The sequence below is a fragment of the Aspergillus luchuensis genome, chromosome 2 (assembly GCF_016861625.1).
Source record: "Aspergillus luchuensis IFO 4308 DNA, chromosome 2, nearly complete sequence".
NCBI lineage: Eukaryota > Fungi > Ascomycota > Eurotiomycetes > Eurotiales > Aspergillaceae > Aspergillus > Aspergillus luchuensis.
In genome coordinates, this window is record NC_054850.1 from 4,158,886 (window position 1) to 4,178,205 (window position 19,320).

The 19,320-nt window shown below is 50.0% G+C and overlaps 6 protein-coding genes and 4 non-coding genes across 10 annotated transcripts; 5 read left to right on the top strand and 5 right to left on the bottom strand.

The window, feature by feature from the left end:
• Positions 1–243: 243 nt before the first annotated feature.
• mrpl4 (mitochondrial 54S ribosomal protein uL29m) lies at positions 244–1,091 on the bottom strand (the record flags this gene model as incomplete). Its single annotated transcript, XM_041686172.1, has 3 exons — positions 244–360; positions 498–664; positions 725–1,091. 3 exons carry the CDS (start codon positions 1,089–1,091, stop codon positions 244–246), a joined length of 651 nt encoding a protein of 216 aa, XP_041540183.1.
• Positions 1,092–1,815: 724 nt separating this feature from the next.
• Positions 1,816–4,125, top strand: AKAW2_21358S (uncharacterized protein; the record flags this gene model as incomplete). The annotated part of the gene is made up of 9 exons (XM_041686173.1): positions 1,816–1,828; positions 2,168–2,275; positions 2,347–2,488; positions 2,591–2,925; positions 2,983–3,117; positions 3,171–3,235; positions 3,288–3,550; positions 3,605–3,959; positions 4,036–4,125. 9 exons carry the CDS (start codon positions 1,816–1,818, stop codon positions 4,123–4,125), a joined length of 1,506 nt encoding a protein of 501 aa, XP_041540184.1.
• Positions 4,126–4,420: 295 nt separating this feature from the next.
• On the bottom strand, positions 4,421–5,560 carry gtmA (gliotoxin thiomethyltransferase; the record flags this gene model as incomplete). The annotated part of the gene is made up of 4 exons (XM_041686174.1): positions 4,421–4,806; positions 4,888–4,944; positions 5,048–5,086; positions 5,182–5,560. The coding sequence occupies 4 exons, from the start codon at positions 5,558–5,560 to the stop codon at positions 4,421–4,423; spliced, it is 861 nt and encodes a 286-aa protein (XP_041540185.1).
• Positions 5,561–6,123: 563 nt separating this feature from the next.
• On the bottom strand, positions 6,124–6,197 carry AKAW2_t20028A. The gene has a single exon. It is a non-coding gene; the product is annotated as a tRNA-Asn (tRNA).
• A 904-nt stretch (positions 6,198–7,101) lies between these two features.
• Positions 7,102–7,232, bottom strand: AKAW2_t20029A. Its single transcript has one exon. It is a non-coding gene; the product is annotated as a tRNA-Asn (tRNA).
• Positions 7,233–8,665: 1,433 nt separating this feature from the next.
• On the top strand, positions 8,666–8,739 carry AKAW2_t20030S. The gene has a single exon. It is a non-coding gene; the product is annotated as a tRNA-Asn (tRNA).
• Positions 8,740–11,005: 2,266 nt separating this feature from the next.
• AKAW2_21360S (alpha/beta hydrolase) lies at positions 11,006–12,223 on the top strand (the record flags this gene model as incomplete). The annotated part of the gene is made up of 1 exon (XM_041686175.1): positions 11,006–12,223. The coding sequence occupies one exon, from the start codon at positions 11,006–11,008 to the stop codon at positions 12,221–12,223; it is 1,218 nt and encodes a 405-aa protein (XP_041540186.1).
• A 911-nt stretch (positions 12,224–13,134) lies between these two features.
• AKAW2_t20031A lies at positions 13,135–13,208 on the bottom strand. The gene has a single exon. It is a non-coding gene; the product is annotated as a tRNA-Asn (tRNA).
• Positions 13,209–13,490: 282 nt separating this feature from the next.
• Positions 13,491–17,311, top strand: SMC2 (condensin subunit SMC2; the record flags this gene model as incomplete). Its single annotated transcript, XM_041686176.1, has 6 exons — positions 13,491–13,517; positions 13,576–13,616; positions 13,689–15,846; positions 15,894–16,268; positions 16,317–16,990; positions 17,047–17,311. The coding sequence occupies 6 exons, from the start codon at positions 13,491–13,493 to the stop codon at positions 17,309–17,311; spliced, it is 3,540 nt and encodes a 1,179-aa protein (XP_041540187.1).
• A 757-nt stretch (positions 17,312–18,068) lies between these two features.
• Positions 18,069–18,792, top strand: AKAW2_21362S (CUE domain-containing protein; the record flags this gene model as incomplete). Its single annotated transcript, XM_041686177.1, has 2 exons — positions 18,069–18,350; positions 18,496–18,792. The coding sequence occupies 2 exons, from the start codon at positions 18,069–18,071 to the stop codon at positions 18,790–18,792; spliced, it is 579 nt and encodes a 192-aa protein (XP_041540188.1).
• Between the last annotated feature and the right edge of the window lie 528 nt (positions 18,793–19,320).

Consider the following 19,320-nt stretch of genomic DNA (forward strand, 5'->3'; position numbering starts at 1 on the left):
AACGGAACTACAGAACACCGGTTCTCGATAATCAGGTCGCCAAAATCAAAACCACCTGAGATCTCGACATGGAGAAACAAAGAAAATAATGGAAAAAAGAAACCAAAGAAAAAACGTTGCCAATAATAAGAGAACATATACTACATACTACTACATACAAAAGTACAGACCAATAGTTTCTATCGGAGCTCCCAGATTCAAACCCCGGTTCCTTTTGTGATATCTCTCGTGGAGCTGATGCCCTTACTCCTGGCTATCCTCCTGGGGCCGGTAGCCCTTTCTGTAGAGACGCTGGGCCTCCTCCCAGGCGTACCATCTTTCCCGAAGTACGTGCTTGATGCCGTTTTGCGTGACGCGGATCTAGGACAGCCATTCGTTAGCACATTGAGCATCAAAGTGAGTAGCAGCCAATTGCATATCATCGACTAATTGCGATGGTGAAAGACTTATAGCTTTCGTAATTCTGAAACAGGGACCAGCAACAGAACTGGACTTACCACACGATCCCGCTCAGTGGATTCCCACTCTCCATAACCAGCCTTCAGTCTCTTCCTTTCCATATCGCTCGTAGCTATGCGATTGCGCTCCTTGACGCAGACCCACCACAGGGAATGGAGATCGTCCCATGACTTCTCACGGAGTTCCTGAATCGACCACGAGCGGCCTAAACGATCGATAGTAAGCATCACAGCGTCACCACAGCCTTATAAGTTCCAAAACTAACCGCATTCAATGTCGTATGTCGGCGTGCTCAAAGCGGTCCGGTCCGTGGGGAAGAAACCCCAGAGTCCATGGTCTGGTGTGGCATTGCGCTTCGGGAGAGCGTCTGGGGAAACTGGCTTAGGCAATGGGTATTTGGACACGCCCAATCGGTACTTGGGGCCAGTGCGGTGAATAGCGGACACGGCGCGGACTTTGTTGAGATCACCACGGCCAGCGGCGACAGCGGCGGTGGAAGAAAAGTTCGAGCACTGAACGGTCGACCGGTTCATGGAGAAATGGAGAGACGGGGCGAGGTAAGGAGGGGGCAATTCGGCCAGCGGGAAAGCCCCGGACTGGCGAGCCAGTCGTAAAACAGACTGACGATGCATTGTGACTGTGAAGCAGCCCAGTGACGGCGAAGGGACTCAGTGGAGGATGTCCTTGCGGCCTCCGGATCAAAAGCGAACGGAACGGACTTTTGGGCGCCTAGATCACGTGTGCGGCTGCGGCTGGTAACACAGTGCGACCAGCTGGGAACAACTTCCTACTTTGCACATCGTGGGGAGGACGCTCGGGGCCGGGAATGAGTATGAATGAGATATTTTACTGCCAATAAGATCGGGTGTATCGATCTTGGTCGGGTCAGATAAGACTAATGTATGTTGACAAGGTGAAAGAGGATGCCGATAATGATGCTATTGATTACATAGATAGCTGGGAAGAAGGTGATGCACATGATCTGTCATCCCCACGTCTTGAGCGCTATATATTCCCTATAATGTGTAGTAATATTGTCGTAAAGGAAAGATAACGCAGTAATCCATGACCAAACTTCCCATCACCCACCCGATCCAGTGCGTGGTCGTGTGCTCATGGTTACCAAGAAAGCGAGGATGACCGTGAATGGGCGGCTAATGGAGGTCCGTGCAGGAACCCAGAAGCGCGCGTCTGCAGCCACTCCACCTCCCAGAGCCGGCGCAACACTGTGTGGGCAGAGATCCTGGCTGCACATTGGTTTCTTATCGCTCACATGCTGTACCACTGTTTTTCTCTAAATCACACGGCAGAGTCTTATTCCTTTCATCTGTACTGCTCAAACGACTATCCTGCATTATGAATAGGCCAGGTTTGTGATTTTCACGTTCTTCCCTTTGTCCTCCCGATCGGGCTTGCTACGGCAACCCCAGCAGTCTCCGATCAATGCTTTCTCTCATGCCCATTCATTCTCTTTGAGCTTCATCGTGCCGTGTGGAGGGTGGCTGGTGCTTGGATCCGCGTCTCGCTATCCATCGGGCTTCAATTGCAAGCTCTCTACCAGATGGATCTTCCTTTGCGACCGCAATAGCCTTCCTCGTCACCATGCCAAGCCCCTCCCCCGGCTTTGGTGAAGCAGTCCAAGAGTCCACCCCCCCGAATTTGGCACGTTCACCTGGGCTATGTCGCTGATCACTGTTATGGCTTCCAGGACCCGGCCCCCAGCCCTTGCGAGGCATGTCCGGCTTCCCCGCCCAACAACAAGCACAAGCTCGAAATGCGGCATTAGCATCGGCGCGCCTGCCAAACGGTAAACTTGGTGCGACTCATTGTCTGGTCTCGACCTGGTAGATCCGCCTTGAAAGCTAACAGTGTCGGACCCCCAAACAGGTAGCGGAGCGAATTGGAACTTCAACCTACCCGTCAGCGGAACGCCGGGGATACAAGGCAACCAGCAGCGCAATATTGGAACGATGGGAACGTTTGCACAGAGCTTAAGCGGTTCTCAACCTGCTACTCCTCTTGACTTATCGTGAGTGTGGCTTGCTCTCTCTTTTTGATTGGGTCTATGGATAGGCCTCCTCCTGAAGGACACGTCGAACTTATTGCTGAGAAACCTGGCTGTTTCTTCCAGAGACTTCCCTTCGTTATCTGGAGCGCCTCCGCAATCGCAAACGCAAAATCCGAGCCATCTAGTATGGGCAAACGCCAGCCAACGTGCGATGCAGCAGACCCCTGTGCAAAGGCCGCAGCATGCTACCTCCCAAGCACCCTCACGAGCTCCGCAGACACAGACCCACCACCCGCAACAGCAATCGCAACCCTCGCATGACGACGTATTTCCCTCGGGCGCTCAGTTCGCAAACCGTTTGGACGATTTCCGGAATGGTGGACAGGGTATCAGTGGTCAGTTAGGTGCCGGGGGGCAACCTCAAACCGGCAACATTGAAGAATTCCCCCCGCTCGGACGTAATATCACCACGGACCTCGGTCAAGATCGGAGAGGATCATTGATACAAAGTACAGGGCTTGGCAACTACAACGGTGGCCTTCCGTTTACGGGCGTGAGCCAGGCTCAGTCTGCCCAGGCTCGCAACATGGTCGCTGCGTCGGTAAACGGACAGGAGCGGATAATGTCGCCTGCCACTGCAGGATCAGGGGGTAGGTGTCAGTGACTTGGTCAACCCGATCTCAAACTAATAGGGTCTATTCAGGTATCGAAACGTCCCGATCGCCGGTGAATCAGGGGTCAAGCAGGGTCCCGGGGCAAGAAAAGGAGGTCAGGGTCGCGACCAGACACGCTTATCGCTTCGATGCTGACATGGCTTTAGGAGTTAAACAACAGTGTAATATCGAACCAGAGTGCTTACACCGAGCAACACATTATGCGGCCGCCTGGGTTTCCCGCTACTGGGAAGGAAGCTTCGGGGGCTGCGCAAAGTTCTGATCAACTACCACTGGCCGAAATGAACGAGCTCGACAAGTTTGGGCTGGCAGGCCTGCTGCGCATGATTCACAGCGATAACGCTGATGTCTCCAGTCTCGCCGTAGGACAGGATCTCATGACATTAGGCCTGGACTTGAATCAACCAGAGTATGTTTTGGCAGCTTCTTGAGCTTCGAAGGCTTTTCTCTCACACCGTCCTAGACCCTTACATACGTCATTCGCCTCGCCGTTCGTTGCCTCCATGCCAGGAGTTCCTTTGGAGCAAGATTTCGCTCTCCCAGCGTGCTACAACGTCGCCAACGTCCAACCTCTCCAGACACGTATCCCGAGTTTCAGCGACGAGACCTTGTTCTACATATTCTACAGTCAGCCTAGAGATCTACTGCAGGAAGTCGTTGCGGAAGAGCTCATGGGTCGGAAATGGAGATACCACAAGATCGAACGGTGCTGGCTTACGCGCGACGAGACGTACCCCGGTCCTGTTGACGTCGATCGCGGCGTGAGTGAAAGGGGAGTCTACCTATTGTGGGATCCCGCCAGTTGGAAGAAGGTTCGGGTATGTCTACCGTCGTCTCTGCTTGATGTCGTCTCTCAATGACTCGCGTCACGCATATACTGACCAGATGCTACAGCGCGAGTTTATTCTTCGCTACGAGGATTTGGATAACCGGATGGATCCGAACCGGAGTCTTGCACGGGTCGGATTTCCGCATAGTTCATGAATGTCTGAGAGCACAGGGGGGGAAGGGGATAGGATCAAATGGCGTTAGGTTCACTACCAGTTTTCAGGTGACTGTTTCAGGTGTTGCAGTTTTGCCGAGCAACAGGTGTTTCTCTAAGCTTCAGTGGTCTATCCGGGACAAGGACATTCATGCGAATTCAATGACTTCTATGACCTCACTTTCTGGTGCTTCAAACTAGCTGATAAAGACGTAAAAGAGCATTTCCATTAGCACTAACACTACAGATGAATCAATAACATTCTCATAAGTATACCAGCACCCATCTCATTATCGACTATGGCTTCCTCCCCACCGCAAGAACAGCCACCGGATCCATTCGAACCACGCCCTCAGCTCCAAACCTCTCCTCCAAATACTCTCTAATCACCACCGGCGCCTTCGCCTCATACATTTCCCGCTGCTCGGGTGTCCAAAAGGCCCCAGTCACAATAGGGATCATCCCCTCACCGATCTCCATAAACTCGGATACAATCAACGAGGTCTCCCTCTGCACAGCAATAACTTCCACATCTTCGAACCCTTCCTCTTCGAACCGGGCTTTCACGAAAGCCTCGTCGTCCCAGCCTTCGTTATGCAAGGCCAGGAACTCTTTCATGGTGGGAAACTTGACGTTCCAGGGCGTGGCTTCGATGGCCTCTTTCATGATGACGAGCCAAGATGCTGATATACCTTGGTTAGAGATTGATCAAGACATCGATTCAACCAAAGGAGAAGGAGGGGGCAAGTAAGAAATGAACATACAGGTCCTCCACGTCGAAGTCGCCAGCACACCCCCGGACTGGAGGATACGGAAACATTCTACCATCAACAAACACACACACATTGTCAGCTTCTTCACCTCGAACCGATCACCTATCCAAACAATATCACCGAAACATCAATAAGAATACTTAGTACTCACCTCTCATCGCAGCCCTCGCATCAGGTATCATCATGAACGCTACCAACCCACATCATCATCAATCAGCCAACCATCCATGCATTCCTCCACAAATACACCACCATCCCCACCACCACCAATATGTTCGCACTCACCAAAAGCCGACACCACATGCGTATACCTATCCCCGGGCAACCCCGTACACTGAGCATCCACGACCTTCGCCTCAGCATTCACCCACCCTTCCCTCTCGCTCCGCAACTTGGTATACTCCACCATCAGCTCCGTGACATCTCCGCAGGTCAGCGTCCAGTTTCTCTTGACCTCTTCAGGCAGCGTGCTGTTCAGGTAGCTAGATACAATACCCAGTCCGCAGGCGTTGTCGAAGACGACCAGGGGCTGCTTGTTATTATCACTGGCAGTTGAGAGGATGCCGGAGAGCTGGACGAGAGGGGCCACGAACACACCGGTGAGTTTCTCGGCGAGGTGGTAGCGGGATACGAAGGCTGGGGTGAGGTATGAGGAGGGAGACATTTTGGGGGGCATTTTGAGGGATGGGTGGTGGGTGTTGGGTGTTATGTTTATAATGTGCGAAGAGATGAGTGTTGGTTTGAGTGATTGATGGGGACGGAGAGTTACTTGAGATATGGCAGCTTTTTATATCTTTTTGGCTGCTTGTTGTTGCTCGTTCTACTGCTTGGCTGGGTGGCTGACGCGCGAAGGATGGGAGGGAGTATGTCTCCGATATGTCTCCGCGAGCAACCTTGGTGACTGTTTCTCGGGGATTTGGGTTGTATGGATGTATTATCAGCTGAAACTTTATGTTCTAGACCAGTCGTAGGCAGGTATTATAGCGCAGGGAAGATACCCATTGTATGGTTAGTCTGACTAGTAGGTAGAAGTCTCCAGGGTCTGTTCGTATACTTCCATCCCATCTTTCATGGTGGCACACCACACATTTCGGAGACCAAAGATTCAAATTAGTTCCCATAGTGCACCTGGGGAATGGCAGAAAGAACAAGATTAGAATGGGAAAATCGAAAATGCAATGTCAATTTGATGGGACCAAAAAAAATAAAAAAAAAAAAAAAAAGAGACGTCCCGGGAGAGGATCGAACTCTCAACCTCACGATTAACAGTCGTACGCGCTAACCAATTGCGCCACCGAGACGATTTGTTGCACTACCAAGATTTCTTATGTTATATAAGCCATGCTATTATTCTTTGTAACCTCAAGATAACAGATATAGTTTGTGTAGAGTCGTATGTAGTACATGCCGTGAAGCCATGACTGCTCGCGGTGATTGGGTAATATTATCGAGGCCAACGGATGGAATTTATCTGCAGTCTCTAGCATGCCTAGGTCTACACAGTCCCTCGAATCAACTACACTGACAAAGAGAAATGGACTGGGTTGTACTATACTCTGAAATTGGCACTCCATCCTATGCGGCCAGCAGACTAACCTATAACGCGAGGGATGACACAAGTAGCCGTACGACTTCACTGTGTCATCAATAATTAGCTGTGTAGTTGATATTGACATTGATTCCTGCAAGCTGTCGTGGTGGGTGCCAGCAAGCGAAGTAATCATACTGATTACATATTACTCTCAGCAACCCTTTCGGGTGTGGGTGATGGTAGGCTGCGTGGGGTACAAGAGCCGGATGATAGATTGTTAGAGTCAACTACTGATAACAGCAGCATGGCAACGCAGTGAGGATGGTGTTTATTGGGTAGGGTAACCGTCTTCTGTATTTGCATCGGAGTGGGTACAACGATTTTTGTCGGCTTTCGTATACGATGGTCTGTTAATGACCTGCTATCGTCACCGCATATGCCTTTTGCAGTCGCTATCCAACGCGACCCTGGCTTCTGCCGGTGTGGCACGATACCACCTTCCGATGGCCAAATTCCTCGGGGTATCAAACGGTACTTGGTGTCATGGTTGTTGCCCCGGGCGTCTAGGGTTTTCGGGGCTTTCAATCGGTAATTAATGAGCAGACAATGCTATCCAAGAGAAGGGGGCAAAAATCAAGGCCGACGACAACACCAAATAGTATACAAAAAGTGGACGTCCCGGGAGAGGATCGAACTCTCAACCTCACGATTAACAGTCGTACGCGCTAACCTTTATATTGAATTAGTAACTGATTGATCGAATGGATTTGATGAAGGACAAGCTTACCAATTGCGCCACCGAGACGACTTGTTGGTCCCGGCGACGAGATCGGGCATTGTCAATGCTCTATTCCAAAGGGCGATGAATATTGGACTACGCACACCCATTCCCTAGAGTCCAACCCATGGTCTGAATACAATGCAAACTGCGTGTTAATGTGGTATATATATACTCAATTTTACACACAACAATTGATATGACACTATGTTATTTCTGTATCTATATGCTGTGGCCGACATTTCTCAGGACTATCAGAACTCATACATTGTGTTGATTCTATATATCCGTCGCTGCGGTGTGACAATATACTTCCCGGAAGTACGAACGCTACCTAAGCCAGTCATGTAAATGAGCTAAGAGACGCAGACAACTGCAGACTGACACACACCCCGGCACTCAAGGGACCGTGACGTATACCAGTGATATTTCAATTACCGCCGCTAAGAAGTGAAGCGCATCCGACCAAAAGAATGCCATGTCGCGCTTATCAGCACCGCAGATGAGTAAGCTATATAGAAGAACACCGAGGCTGAGAGTATCTTTCTGGCAGGATCGGACACCAAGGGTGATAAGGTGAGAATACTTAGACATATGGCACCAATATACCGTGGCTATTATGCCATTTAGCCCGTCAACACCTCCCAAACTGCAACAGACGAACTGCACAATGGCTACAGCCGAGGGACTACCAGCCCCAACGAAATTCGACGTGCACTCCTAGTTTCCAAGGATCGCCATGTTAAGCAGAGCACTGCCTCTGTGAGAGCCGCCCAGCCCGACACCAACTTACTTTAGTAAGACATCGCGAGAAAGATGGCGGCTGTTGAGCCCGGTGCCGAGTTACGCATGGTATATATACTGATGCTTGGTGATTAAGAGAATCCCGCCGTCAGGATGATACCGCCTGGTGCGCTCTAGGTAGTGATTCCTCCAGATTTAAATCGCTAACTAGATGAACTAATAGTATTCCGAGTAAACAGACTCAGTTTGCACATACCTTATAAGCTCAGTTGAATGCGAGATCAACGGGATCCTCACGCCCACACCAGATAAATTGACAGAGAATTGTCACTGGATTTCACTAAACATTGACTGCACCGGAATTACATCCAAACAAACCAGAAGGAGTGATGTTCCCATGACGCCAACTCTATTGCTCCAAAATTAATTTTTTTTTTTTTTTTTAACTTTTTTTTTTAACTTTTTTTTTCCTACGTATTGGGCCTGCTAGAGCAAAACTTTCATTGATAATGTAGTGTGAATGAACACAAATTGAGGCATTAACTGGCCAAATATGTGTGAATGGCTGATGGATCTTAGACTCCACACCTAGCAAGCCTTACAATACACATTTCGATAGATGCCTGTGCGGTGCACTGTTCGGTAGGATGAGAGAAAGCTTGTGAAATTATGCATCCCGTCACATACGCAACAAAATCGCAAATAAACAACAAGTCGTCTCGGTGGCGCAATTGGTTAGCGCGTACGACTGTTAATCGTGAGGTTGAGAGTTCGATCCTCTCCCGGGACGCATATTTTTCCTTTTCTCTTTTTGCTTGGACCATGCCCCAAAGTCCAATGGAACTATGGCTTGTCCTGCTCTTTCTTTTCGTTCTACACGTCTGGACAAAGAGTCATTACCAATTTTATAGCAAAATTGTACATGGAACTCCTCAGTATTAGTGGGCTTCTGTTTTTCTGGACATGGGCGTTGTGGTATACATCGTGATTGTAAGGCAGTTCGCCATCCGCAGATGCGGCGGAGAAATCGTATACAGTGTTTACACTGAAAGTGCGTATTTGTATTAGATGGGTGTACACCTACTGGGTATACTTTCATTAGTGGTTCTCATGGTAACACGTAGCGTACAGGGCCTGTCAATATGGCGCCCATGACAGGCTTAGTATTATGGATCTGCCTTGCACAAATTACAATCGACTAAAGGGCTCATGGTTGAATTGCAGGGCGTTCTTTATGGAATTTAACGGTGCGCTGCGACAACAGGTTCTATGAATGTCCCAAGAAGTAGTAAAGCGAGATCAAGTTGTTGGAAAACGCGATATTGAACATCAAGAAGCGATCATCACCCTCTAGGTGGATATGAGAGCGATTAAGAGCCAATTAAACATTACTCGGAAAGTCACAGGAATTACGTCGGAGGATCACCAACCAAGCCAGCAACAAAACGGACAGAATCCCTCAATCTTTGGAAATCCAGGAACTGCGAAAGGAAGTATCAGAATCACCGCGATAGGTCGCGATCCCCGCAACGACATGTCTACAACCCAGACGTCACAAGTCATCGCCTGCGCGGGAAGAACTTAGGCATCACTTGCAACATCATCGGTGGTAACTTCTTCAACGAGGGCAACCCGGGCGGATCTGGGTCTATCAGTCACAAGACTAGACACCAACCTAGCGTCCCCAAATGCTATTAAACTTCCACAATATCAAATCCAGCTCCAGCAAATTGTCGACAACTGCCTTGGGACTCCAGGGCGAGACGGAGAACATCCGATTTGAAGTAAATAAAATAGCACCGCACAACATTGTCACAGCTATTGTGGAGCGAGACCAAAATGTGAAGCTACTCCGGGAACCATCAGAATCGCTGCAGGCTCTCCCGGGAGTGAAGCTTCAGTGAGAACATCGGTATCCTATCAGATTAGATGCAGTCCAGAGAACCGACACCTTTGATGGTCTGGGAAAGGAGAAGAACCACTCCTAGAAAAACATAGCTGCAAAGAACAGAGGTCTTCAGATTATATCTAGGAGTAGTCCAGTGGCTGACAGGTCGGAGGTCTCAAGACCAGCTCTGACTAGTCCGCCGCCACGACTGCCAACAGTATGGACATCAAGAAGCCAGCATACTGCACGCAGTTCCGCTTCTCCGTACACTCCGGGCCCCTCCGGATACCGCCAACAAAGCACCCTTTTCCTTCCTGGTAACCATGATTTGTCATTTCGTGCATACTCCAGCGCTGATAATACGGATACGCGAGCAATTGGTAATATGGAGCTTCTGGAACGGCTCCAACTTACAACCTACAGTCAAACCACATAGCTAATCGAGTTAGATTAGCCCTATACAGGAATAGCGCATAAGAAGGGCTCCAATGTCTCGCTATACCTAACGCGTGCTTCCAAACCTTTGTCGATTTGGCCTCGTCGAGAGCGTCAATTCTTGTTGGTTCAATCGTGGAGTGTTCAAAGCATTACGAATTGCTGATTCCTATAGTGCCATCTTTCATGATCTATTTGAGGACCCGCTAATCAATTCGCCATAGAGATTAATCGGTTTTGATAGTCAATTCGCTCAGGAGTTCTAGGCTCATGACAAATATACGATCGATGTTCTACGACCTCGCTATCTTTTCTAATTTGGGGTTGAAAATGTGGGGAATATGCTTTTAAACAGTTGAGAGTTGAAGGCTGCCGAAACTTTCTAATGACAAAGCATCATTACACTCGTTCCAGTGGCCAGTTAGATCGATATCAGCATGCAGCTCCTGTCAGGCCGGCAAATGCCCGGACATGCGGCCCTCGGCTGCCCATGTTTTTTTGGGTATTTGGAATTGTCCCGATACTGTTCGACTCCAGAGAGCTGGACTCCCTCCAGAAATAACCAGAATTGGGAGTTCTTGCGATATTCGATGCCATAATTATTCGCTCACGACGATGTGGGTCAGGTAGTATATAAGATTGGAAAACGCATTCCTTGAAAGACAATTCAAAAGGAATCCAAATCAGCTCATATCCTCGCTCCTCGCCTTTATCGATTAGCCCAACAATAACCATGAAAGCCCTCACTTCTGCCTTGATCGGTGCTGCTGCATTGGTACAGACCGTCAATTCCTCTCCTCTTTTTGGTGCTGCTGGACTGGATTTCCCCAATGTGACCGGGTTGGCGAATCCTACCGTTCACATTTCCAACGGCGGGTCAGCCCATTGCGTCTCCGGCACCGTTAAAGTCAACGCAACAACCGACAAAAACCTCAAGTTCGCGTACAACTTGCCCTCTAATCAGTCGCAAGTAACCCAGACACTCGTCAGCCTGTGGTCGTCAGGCGGGGATGGCTACCTGAAATCACTCACGAGCGGCACCCAACGGGTCAGCGGCAGCTACGATATCGAGGCGACATATTGTCTGCCTGCAGGTAAAACCTCAAAGTCAACCAAGGTTCAAATCCTCACGCACGGTATTGGCGTGGACCGCCACTACTGGGACTTTGCCTCGGGATACAGCTACGTCGACACCGCCGCGGCCGCAGGGTATGCCACATTCCTGTATAACCGTCTCGGCGTTGGCGCATCGTCAAAGGAAGACCCATTGAATGTCGTGCAATCACCACTCGAGCTGGAGATTCTCAAGACGCTGGCAAGCAAACTTCGCCAAGGTACCCTTGGTGACCGCGCCTTTTCGACTGTCGTGGGTGTAGGCCACTCGTTTGGGAGCATCCTGACCCAGGGTGTCACTGCAGCTTACCCCAAGACCCTCGACGCCGCAGTGCTGACGGGATTTGCACTCGATTCGAACGGACTGCCTGGTTTTGGCCTGGGCCTTAATGCAGCAATTGCCTCGGAGACCCAGCCGTACCGCTTCAGTGGACTCTCTGCTGGATACCTTGTCGCTGGGACGTCCGTGTCGAATCAGATTGCGTTTTTCTACGACCCGGGTTTTGACCCCGAAATCCTATCGCTGGCAGATGCCACCAAGGGAAGCTTCACGCTGGGTGAACTTTTCACATTAACCCACGTTGTCAATGCAACAAGCGAATTCCAAGGTCCCGTTGCGGTCGTTGCTGGAAATGAAGATTTGCCTTTTTGTAACGGAAACTGCAGTTCTCCGACCAATATCTTGGCTGGTCTTGTGCCTGCGCTGTATCCGGAAGTATCAGAGGCAAAGACTGCTACCTATGTGGCTCCAGCTGTAGGTCACGCCTTGAACTTGCATTATGCCGCACCGGGTGCTTTTGATTTTATTCAGGACTTTCTCAAAAAGCACAATGTGTAAGAGTCGAAAATCGAGGTTTCATACAACTATATAGATTTTCAGGTTGCGACTTTAATTACTCATTCACCCTCCTTGTCAAACTTGATGTACATTATCGCAGTGCGGCCGACATCACACATGCATTGCATATCAAGTCACATACATGTACCAGACAATGCCATTCAATCCAATTATCACTAAACTTACTTCATACTCTATGTCTTAAAAAAGAATCATTTAGTAAACCACGATGGATTATATAGGTATAGTAGAGATGTTTGAACTAACCAATTGATCGAAGGACTTGACACGTAAATACATAGCTAACTCCACTTCTGTGAACATCTGGAACGTTGAAGCTGTGCAGCACCCACTACATGCCTTAGGCAATTGAGATATCTGGAAATCACGAGCGAATGCCACGACATAGAAACACGAAATGAGATAAATAAAAAAACTAAAATAAATTATCTGTACACAAAAGATAAATTTATTGTGAGGTGCTTATCAAACAGTCTTGCATGTATCAAGCGAAAGAACTCGGGGTGTTGTTTTAGGGTACTCAAGTTAGTTGTCTGAAGAAACACTATAACACACAGCCAATCGATAAGTAGCATCCGCTATTTGTGCAACTAAGTAGTATCATGTCAACCTTCGGCCTGTGGGGAATTGTTACTACGCACACCACCAAGATATACTGATGCAAGCCTACCAAATCCACTCATTGGGTACAAATAGTGTTCAGGTCCACAGTTTGTGTTGGATATCGCAACAGCATATAAATGAAACGACATGGGTAAATGTCTTCTCGATGCAAGACTTGTGTACTTGCCGCTGTGGGTTCTGAAAACCATTTCCTGGATTTGTTCATAAAAATGAAAAACAAATTGTGTGTGTGTGCTGGGTAGTAACGGTTACTAACAAAAAAGTGGCGTCCCGGGAGAGGATCGAACTCTCAACCTCACGATTAACAGTCGTACGCGCTAACCAATTGCGCCACCGAGACGACTTGTTGAAAAATATCCTACTATTAGAGCTACATAAGCTAAAGATATTCTTTGACAGACAACCATCCCTCTTATCACGTGCAACCCCTCTATGATTACATTATCACGATAGCGCGCACCAACCCCGAAAGAGCAAACCGTAAACAGCGCTGGGCCCCGACGGCAAAACACCGCCCGTAAAATCGCTCCCCAGACGTCAAACAATCCCGCAACTGTTCTCTCGATCCCCCCTCCCATGCACCTGATCATCTAGTTCATGGGGTTGGATCAGAGTCGCAACGATGCGGATTACGGAGATTATTATTGACGTAGGTTCATGTTTGCCGTTGCCCGGAGAATGTGCGATCGCTGACTGTCAACACACAGGGCTTCAAATCGTACGCCGTGCGTACGGTGATCTCAGGATGGTATGCGCGGATTGAGGCGCCGTTCACTGCAAAATTTGCTCGATGATGACAGACCTAACATTTCTTACATAGGGACGAATCCTTCAACTCCATCACCGGTCTCAACGGTAGTGGTAAATCAAACATTCTCGATGCCATCTGTTTCGTCCTCGGTATCACGAACATGTCCACTGTTCGCGCGCAGAACCTGCAGGATCTCATCTACAAACGTGGTCAAGCTGGTGTAACCAAGGCCAGTGTGACGATTGTCTTCGATAACCGCGACACCGCGAAATCGCCGATCGGATTTGAGGAATATGCGACCATCTCGGTGACTCGGCAGATTGTTCTTGGAGGAACGAGCAAGTACCTCATCAATGGACACCGCGCGCAGCAACAGACTGTGCAAAACCTCTTCCAGAGTGTGCAGCTGAACATCAACAATCCCAATTTCTTGATTATGCAGGGTCGGATCACGAAAGTCCTGAATATGAAACCTGTTGAAATCCTGTCCATGATCGAGGAAGCGGCCGGTACACGGATGTTTGAGGATAGGAGGGAAAAGGCTGTGAAGACAATGGGCAAAAAAGAGCTCAAGTTGCGCGAAATTGAAGAGCTTCTTAAAGAAGAAATCGAGCCCAAGCTGGAGAAGCTGCGATCCGAAAAGCGCGCTTTCCTCGACTTCCAACAGACCCAGAACGACTTGGAGCGCTTGACTCGCTTGGTGGTTGCCCACGACTACCTCAGGGGCAACGAGAGGTTACGGATTTCCGGAGAAGAATGCGAGCAAAAGAGGAACAAGGTGCAGGCGCTGGAAGACAATGCGGCCAAGCTGAAGAGCGAAATTGCTCACCTTGAGGAGGATATGAAGCGGGTCAGAGCAGCCCGCGATAAGGAACTACGGAAGGGTGGTAAATTTCAGGCTCTGGAGGATGAGGTCAAGTCCCACTCGCATGAGCTTGTTCGTTTGACCACCGTTTTCGATCTCAAGAATGCCAGCATTGCTGAAGAGAAAGATAAGAGGAAGGAAGTTCAGCGAACCGTGACGGACCTGGAGAAGGTACTCAAGGAGAAGCAGAAGGTCTACGATAAGCTTCAGGCACAGTATGATGCCGCTAAAGCAGAGCTTGACGCCCAGACAGCTGAAGTGGAGCAGAAGGAAGAATTGCTCCAGACCCTGCAGACTGGTGTCGCTTCAAAGGAAGGCCAGGAAAGTGGTTACCAGGGCCAGCTTCAGGACGCTCGTAACCGTGCAAACACGGCTGCCACTGAACAAGAGCAGGCCAAACTCAAGATCGCGAACTTGGAGAAGAGGATCAAGGAAGAGGAGCCGCGCGCGAAGAAGGCCAAGGAACAGAACTCCGGTCTCCTGAAAGAATTAGAGGGACTGAAGTCGCAAGCTAAGAAGCTTGATTCAGAACTTTCTAGGCTAGGATTTGAGCCGGGTCGCGAGGAGGAGCTTTACCAGCAGCAGACTGAACTTCAAAAAGAGATCCGTGAGCTGCGTCAGAGAGCAGACGGCCTCCAGAGGAAGGTTGCAAATGTCGATTTCAACTACAGTGACCCCCATCCTCACTTCGATCGTTCTAAAGTCAAGGGTCTGGTTGCGCAGCTCTTTAGTCTTGACAAAGAGAAGCTTCAAGCCGCTACAGCACTGGAGATCTGCGCGGGTGGCCGTCTGTACAACGTTGTTGTCGACACCGCCGAAACCGGTACCCAGCTGCTTCAGAACGGAAGACTGAAGAAGCGTGTGACCATTATCCCCCTGAATAAGATATCCTCATTTGTTGCCTCGGCAGAGAAAATTGGGGCGGCGCAGAGGATTGCTCCCGGAAAGGTTGATCTTGCCTTGTCGCTCATCGGCTACGACGAGGAAGTCACTTCGGCGATGAACTACGTCTTCGGTAACACACTGATTTGCAATGATGCCGATACAGCTAAGCGGGTCACATTTGATCCTTCCGTTCGGATCAAGAGTGTAACGCTCGAGGGTGATGTCTACGACCCATCAGGTACTCTGTCCGGAGGTAGCGCTCCTAACACGAGCGGTGTGCTTGTCACCCTGCAGAAGTTCAATGAGATTACTCGGGAGATCCGGAGCAAGGAGCGACAGCTGGCTACTGTGGAGGAAACAATGAGGAAGGAGAAGAAGAAGCTGGATGCTGCTCGTACAATCAAGCAAGAGCTGGACCTTAAGACCCACGAGATCAAGCTTACGGAGGAGCAGATCAGCAGCAACTCGTCTTCCTCGGTAAGTCCCACTTCTATGTTTTCTGGATGTATAACTGACGGAAACAGATCATTCACGCCGTAGAAGAGATGAAAGCGAACATCGAGCAGCTGAAGAAGGACATCTCTGACGCGAAGACTCGCCAGAGCGAAGCATCCAAGGATATCAAGCGCATCGAGAAGGATATGAGTGAGTTCAACGACAACAAGGACAGCAAACTTGCGGAACTGCAGTCTTCCCTGGACTCCCTGAAGAAGAGCCTGGCCAAGAACTCCAACTCGGTCAAGACCCTGCAGAAAGAGCTTCAGAACTCCCGATTAGAGCTGGAGCAAGTTGGCGGTGATCTGTCGGCGGCCGAGGAACAAAACGCCGAGGCCGAAAACACCCTCAACGCTCAGATGGAAGAAATCCAGTCGCTGAAGAGAGAACAGGCTCGGATCAAGGTAGGAATATCAAGTCACGGCTTAAGACCATCTGCTAATGATCTATAGGACGCCCATGATATTGCCCAGGCTCACCTGGAGGACGAAAGGGCTAAGCTGACCGGTTTTGATGATGAGCTGCGTGAACTCGAGCGGACGAAGCAGTCGAAGAACTCCCAAATTACGGAGGAGGGCTTGGAAGTCCAGAAGCTGGGACATCAGCTCGAGAAATTGCAGAAGGAGCAACAAGCCGCGGCGCAGACGGTGGCTCATATGGAGGAGGAGCATGAATGGATCGCTGATGAGAAGGATAACTTCGGACGGTCCAACACGGCATACGATTTCAAGAACCAGAATATCGCCGAGTGCAAGTCGACACTGCGCAACCTGACGGAGCGATTCCAGGGCATGAAGAAGAAGATCAACCCCAAGGTGATGAACATGATCGACAGCGTCGAGAAGAAGGAGGCTGCCCTGAAGAACATGATGAAGACCGTCATTCGTGACAAGAGCAAGATCGAGGAGACCATCATCAACTTGAACGAGTACAAGAAGGAGGCCCTCCACAAAACATGGACCAAGGTCACAGCCGACTTTGGACAGATCTTCAACGACCTGCTACCCGGCAGTTTTGCCAAGCTAGAACCTCCTGAGGGCAAGGATATCACTGAAGGTCTGGAAGTCAAGGTGTCTCTGGGCAAGGTCTGGAAGCAGAGTTTAACCGAGCTGAGTGGTGGACAACGGTACGTGAATTTCCGATGAGTTACTCTTTCCTGGCTACGAGCTAACATTTGTCTAGGTCTCTCATTGCGCTTTCACTCATTATGGCGCTACTACAATTCAAGCCGGCGCCAATGTACATTCTGGACGAGGTTGATGCCGCTTTGGATCTGTCGCATACCCAGAACATTGGTCGGTTGATCAAGACGCGATTCAAGGGATCGCAGTTCATCGTTGTGTCGCTGAAGGACGGCATGTTCCAGAATGCCAACCGGATCTTCCGCACAAGGTTCAGCGAGGGAACCAGTGTGGTCCAGGCCTTGACTCCTGCCGACATGAAGTAGACCTCAAGCTGGGATTGTTATTCTTCATTTGTCGATATTGCGTTGGTGCATATGGGTCTTTTGGTTTGGACATTGGACATGGCGCGTTACGTGACAGGCCAGGAGGTTGGGACGGGGTGTTTTCGGATGATGTATATGATTCTGGATGATTCTGCAGTTCTACACCGTACTCTTATGAGATATGTTAATGACGGACGCAAGGAGATCTCCGTAGAGACAGCGGTAGCATGCAATAAGTGGTTGGAGGCTGGAGTGCTGGTAACTTGCTATAAGAGGCGACCGACTGCTCGCATCATCTGCCACAGCATTAGTTGACTGCCAGCAAGACACGGCCTTACTCGGTTCTCTGCCACCCTGTCCAGTTGAGTCAATCGCCGTTCTTCTTCCCCTTTTCCTGGTGGGGGGAGTTTATTTGCTTTTTTCCTCACCTTTTTCCCCTGGCCAAATCGCCCCGAAACTCAAGCACCGCCGCAGTCGGTGGTCAACGTGCCCGCCCCGATCCGGCCGGGATCCGATTGTCCCACCGCCACCTCGCCGCTTTCCCCCCAAACGAACTGCCGCGGCATCACTCCTCCATCATCCCCAGCATTCTATTCAACGCCGCCTTGTTTTGGGCTTCGAGCTAAAACTCTCCTCCTCCGTTGACTCCAAGGCGGTCGCATACTCCAGTTTCGAGTCGCGACTCCCCATCTGACTCAATCAAGAGTCCACGTTTCGTCCTATACCCACTACCTCGTCCAGAGAGACCCTCACAACAATGCCAGAAGAAGAGCCGTCCCTGAATATCCCCTCTCTCCTCACCCTCGCCGTGGTGTCATTCTTCGTGCTTCGATGGTTCCTTAACCGCGATGGGGGAGAGGCCGGGCCAGGCAGCAGTCGCAGTCGGCCGCGAGGCACCGTCGACCCAGCCCAAGTCGAGCAAATATCCCAGATGTTCCCTCAGCTCAGCGCCCGTGAGATCATGTGGGATTTACAGCGCAACGGGGGTAGTGTTGCGGCGACGACGGAGAGAATCCTGACCGGTCGGGGGCTGGAAGTGGTGAGTCATTCCCCTCATTCCTATCTCACTTTGATGCATATAGACCCGCGCCGCTGGTCGTTCATCATCATCTCTTCTCTCCTCTCCTTTCTCGTTCCCCGCATTGAGTCAGATGCATGGCCAGCTAACCGAACCTACCATGTAGCCGCCCCCATCCTTCCAACCCCAGATTGCGATCCCCAATACAGCACCCGTGCAGTCACAACCTACCCAAACGGCAACCTCCAAGGCCGATGCCCAGGACCTGATCTCCCGATACAACCTCCGCGCGAAACTTGAGGCCGAGAACAGCGCCGCTGAGTCCGCACCGTCGCAGGCTTCTTCCACGACGGGCTGGTCGCAGAGCAAGGAGGAGCGCCAGCGCTTGCTGCAGAAGCGCAGGGACGAGATGATTCTGGCGGCGCGGAGGAAGATGATGCAGAAGGATCAGGCTGCTCAATGAAGCTAGTCATGCTATATCGTTCGTGGGGACTGGAAATGAAATTTGGAACTAACTCTCTGGGGTCCCGGTATTGCGCGTCATAGGGGCACGCAGAATGACGGCTTACTCGAACGGGGAATTTCATCTATGCCTTTCATTCTGTATTCAGTTGGATCACTTTTGTGTGCTTCTTCGATCTCCTTCGGGTTGTTATATACCTCTTGTTGCTGGCGTTGTGGATGTGTAAGATTCAATCCATTGTTATTGGCATATCTGTTGTTGTTTTCATTCGTCTTTCGGAGATTGACTTGTCATGTCTTTTTACTACTTTCTTCCCTCTCTCTCCTCTCCCATCTTAAGCTGAGCGTTGCATGCATCTGGTGTTTTTGATAGGGGTTATGATCAGGACTACTTATTACCTATCTACTACCTGCTTACTAGCATGACACCCGGCCCATCAACCAAGTAACTTCCAATCAATGATTTAGGGTATATATAACATACATGCGTCTGATGTATGTGCGATGCCAATATGATCATGTCCTGCCA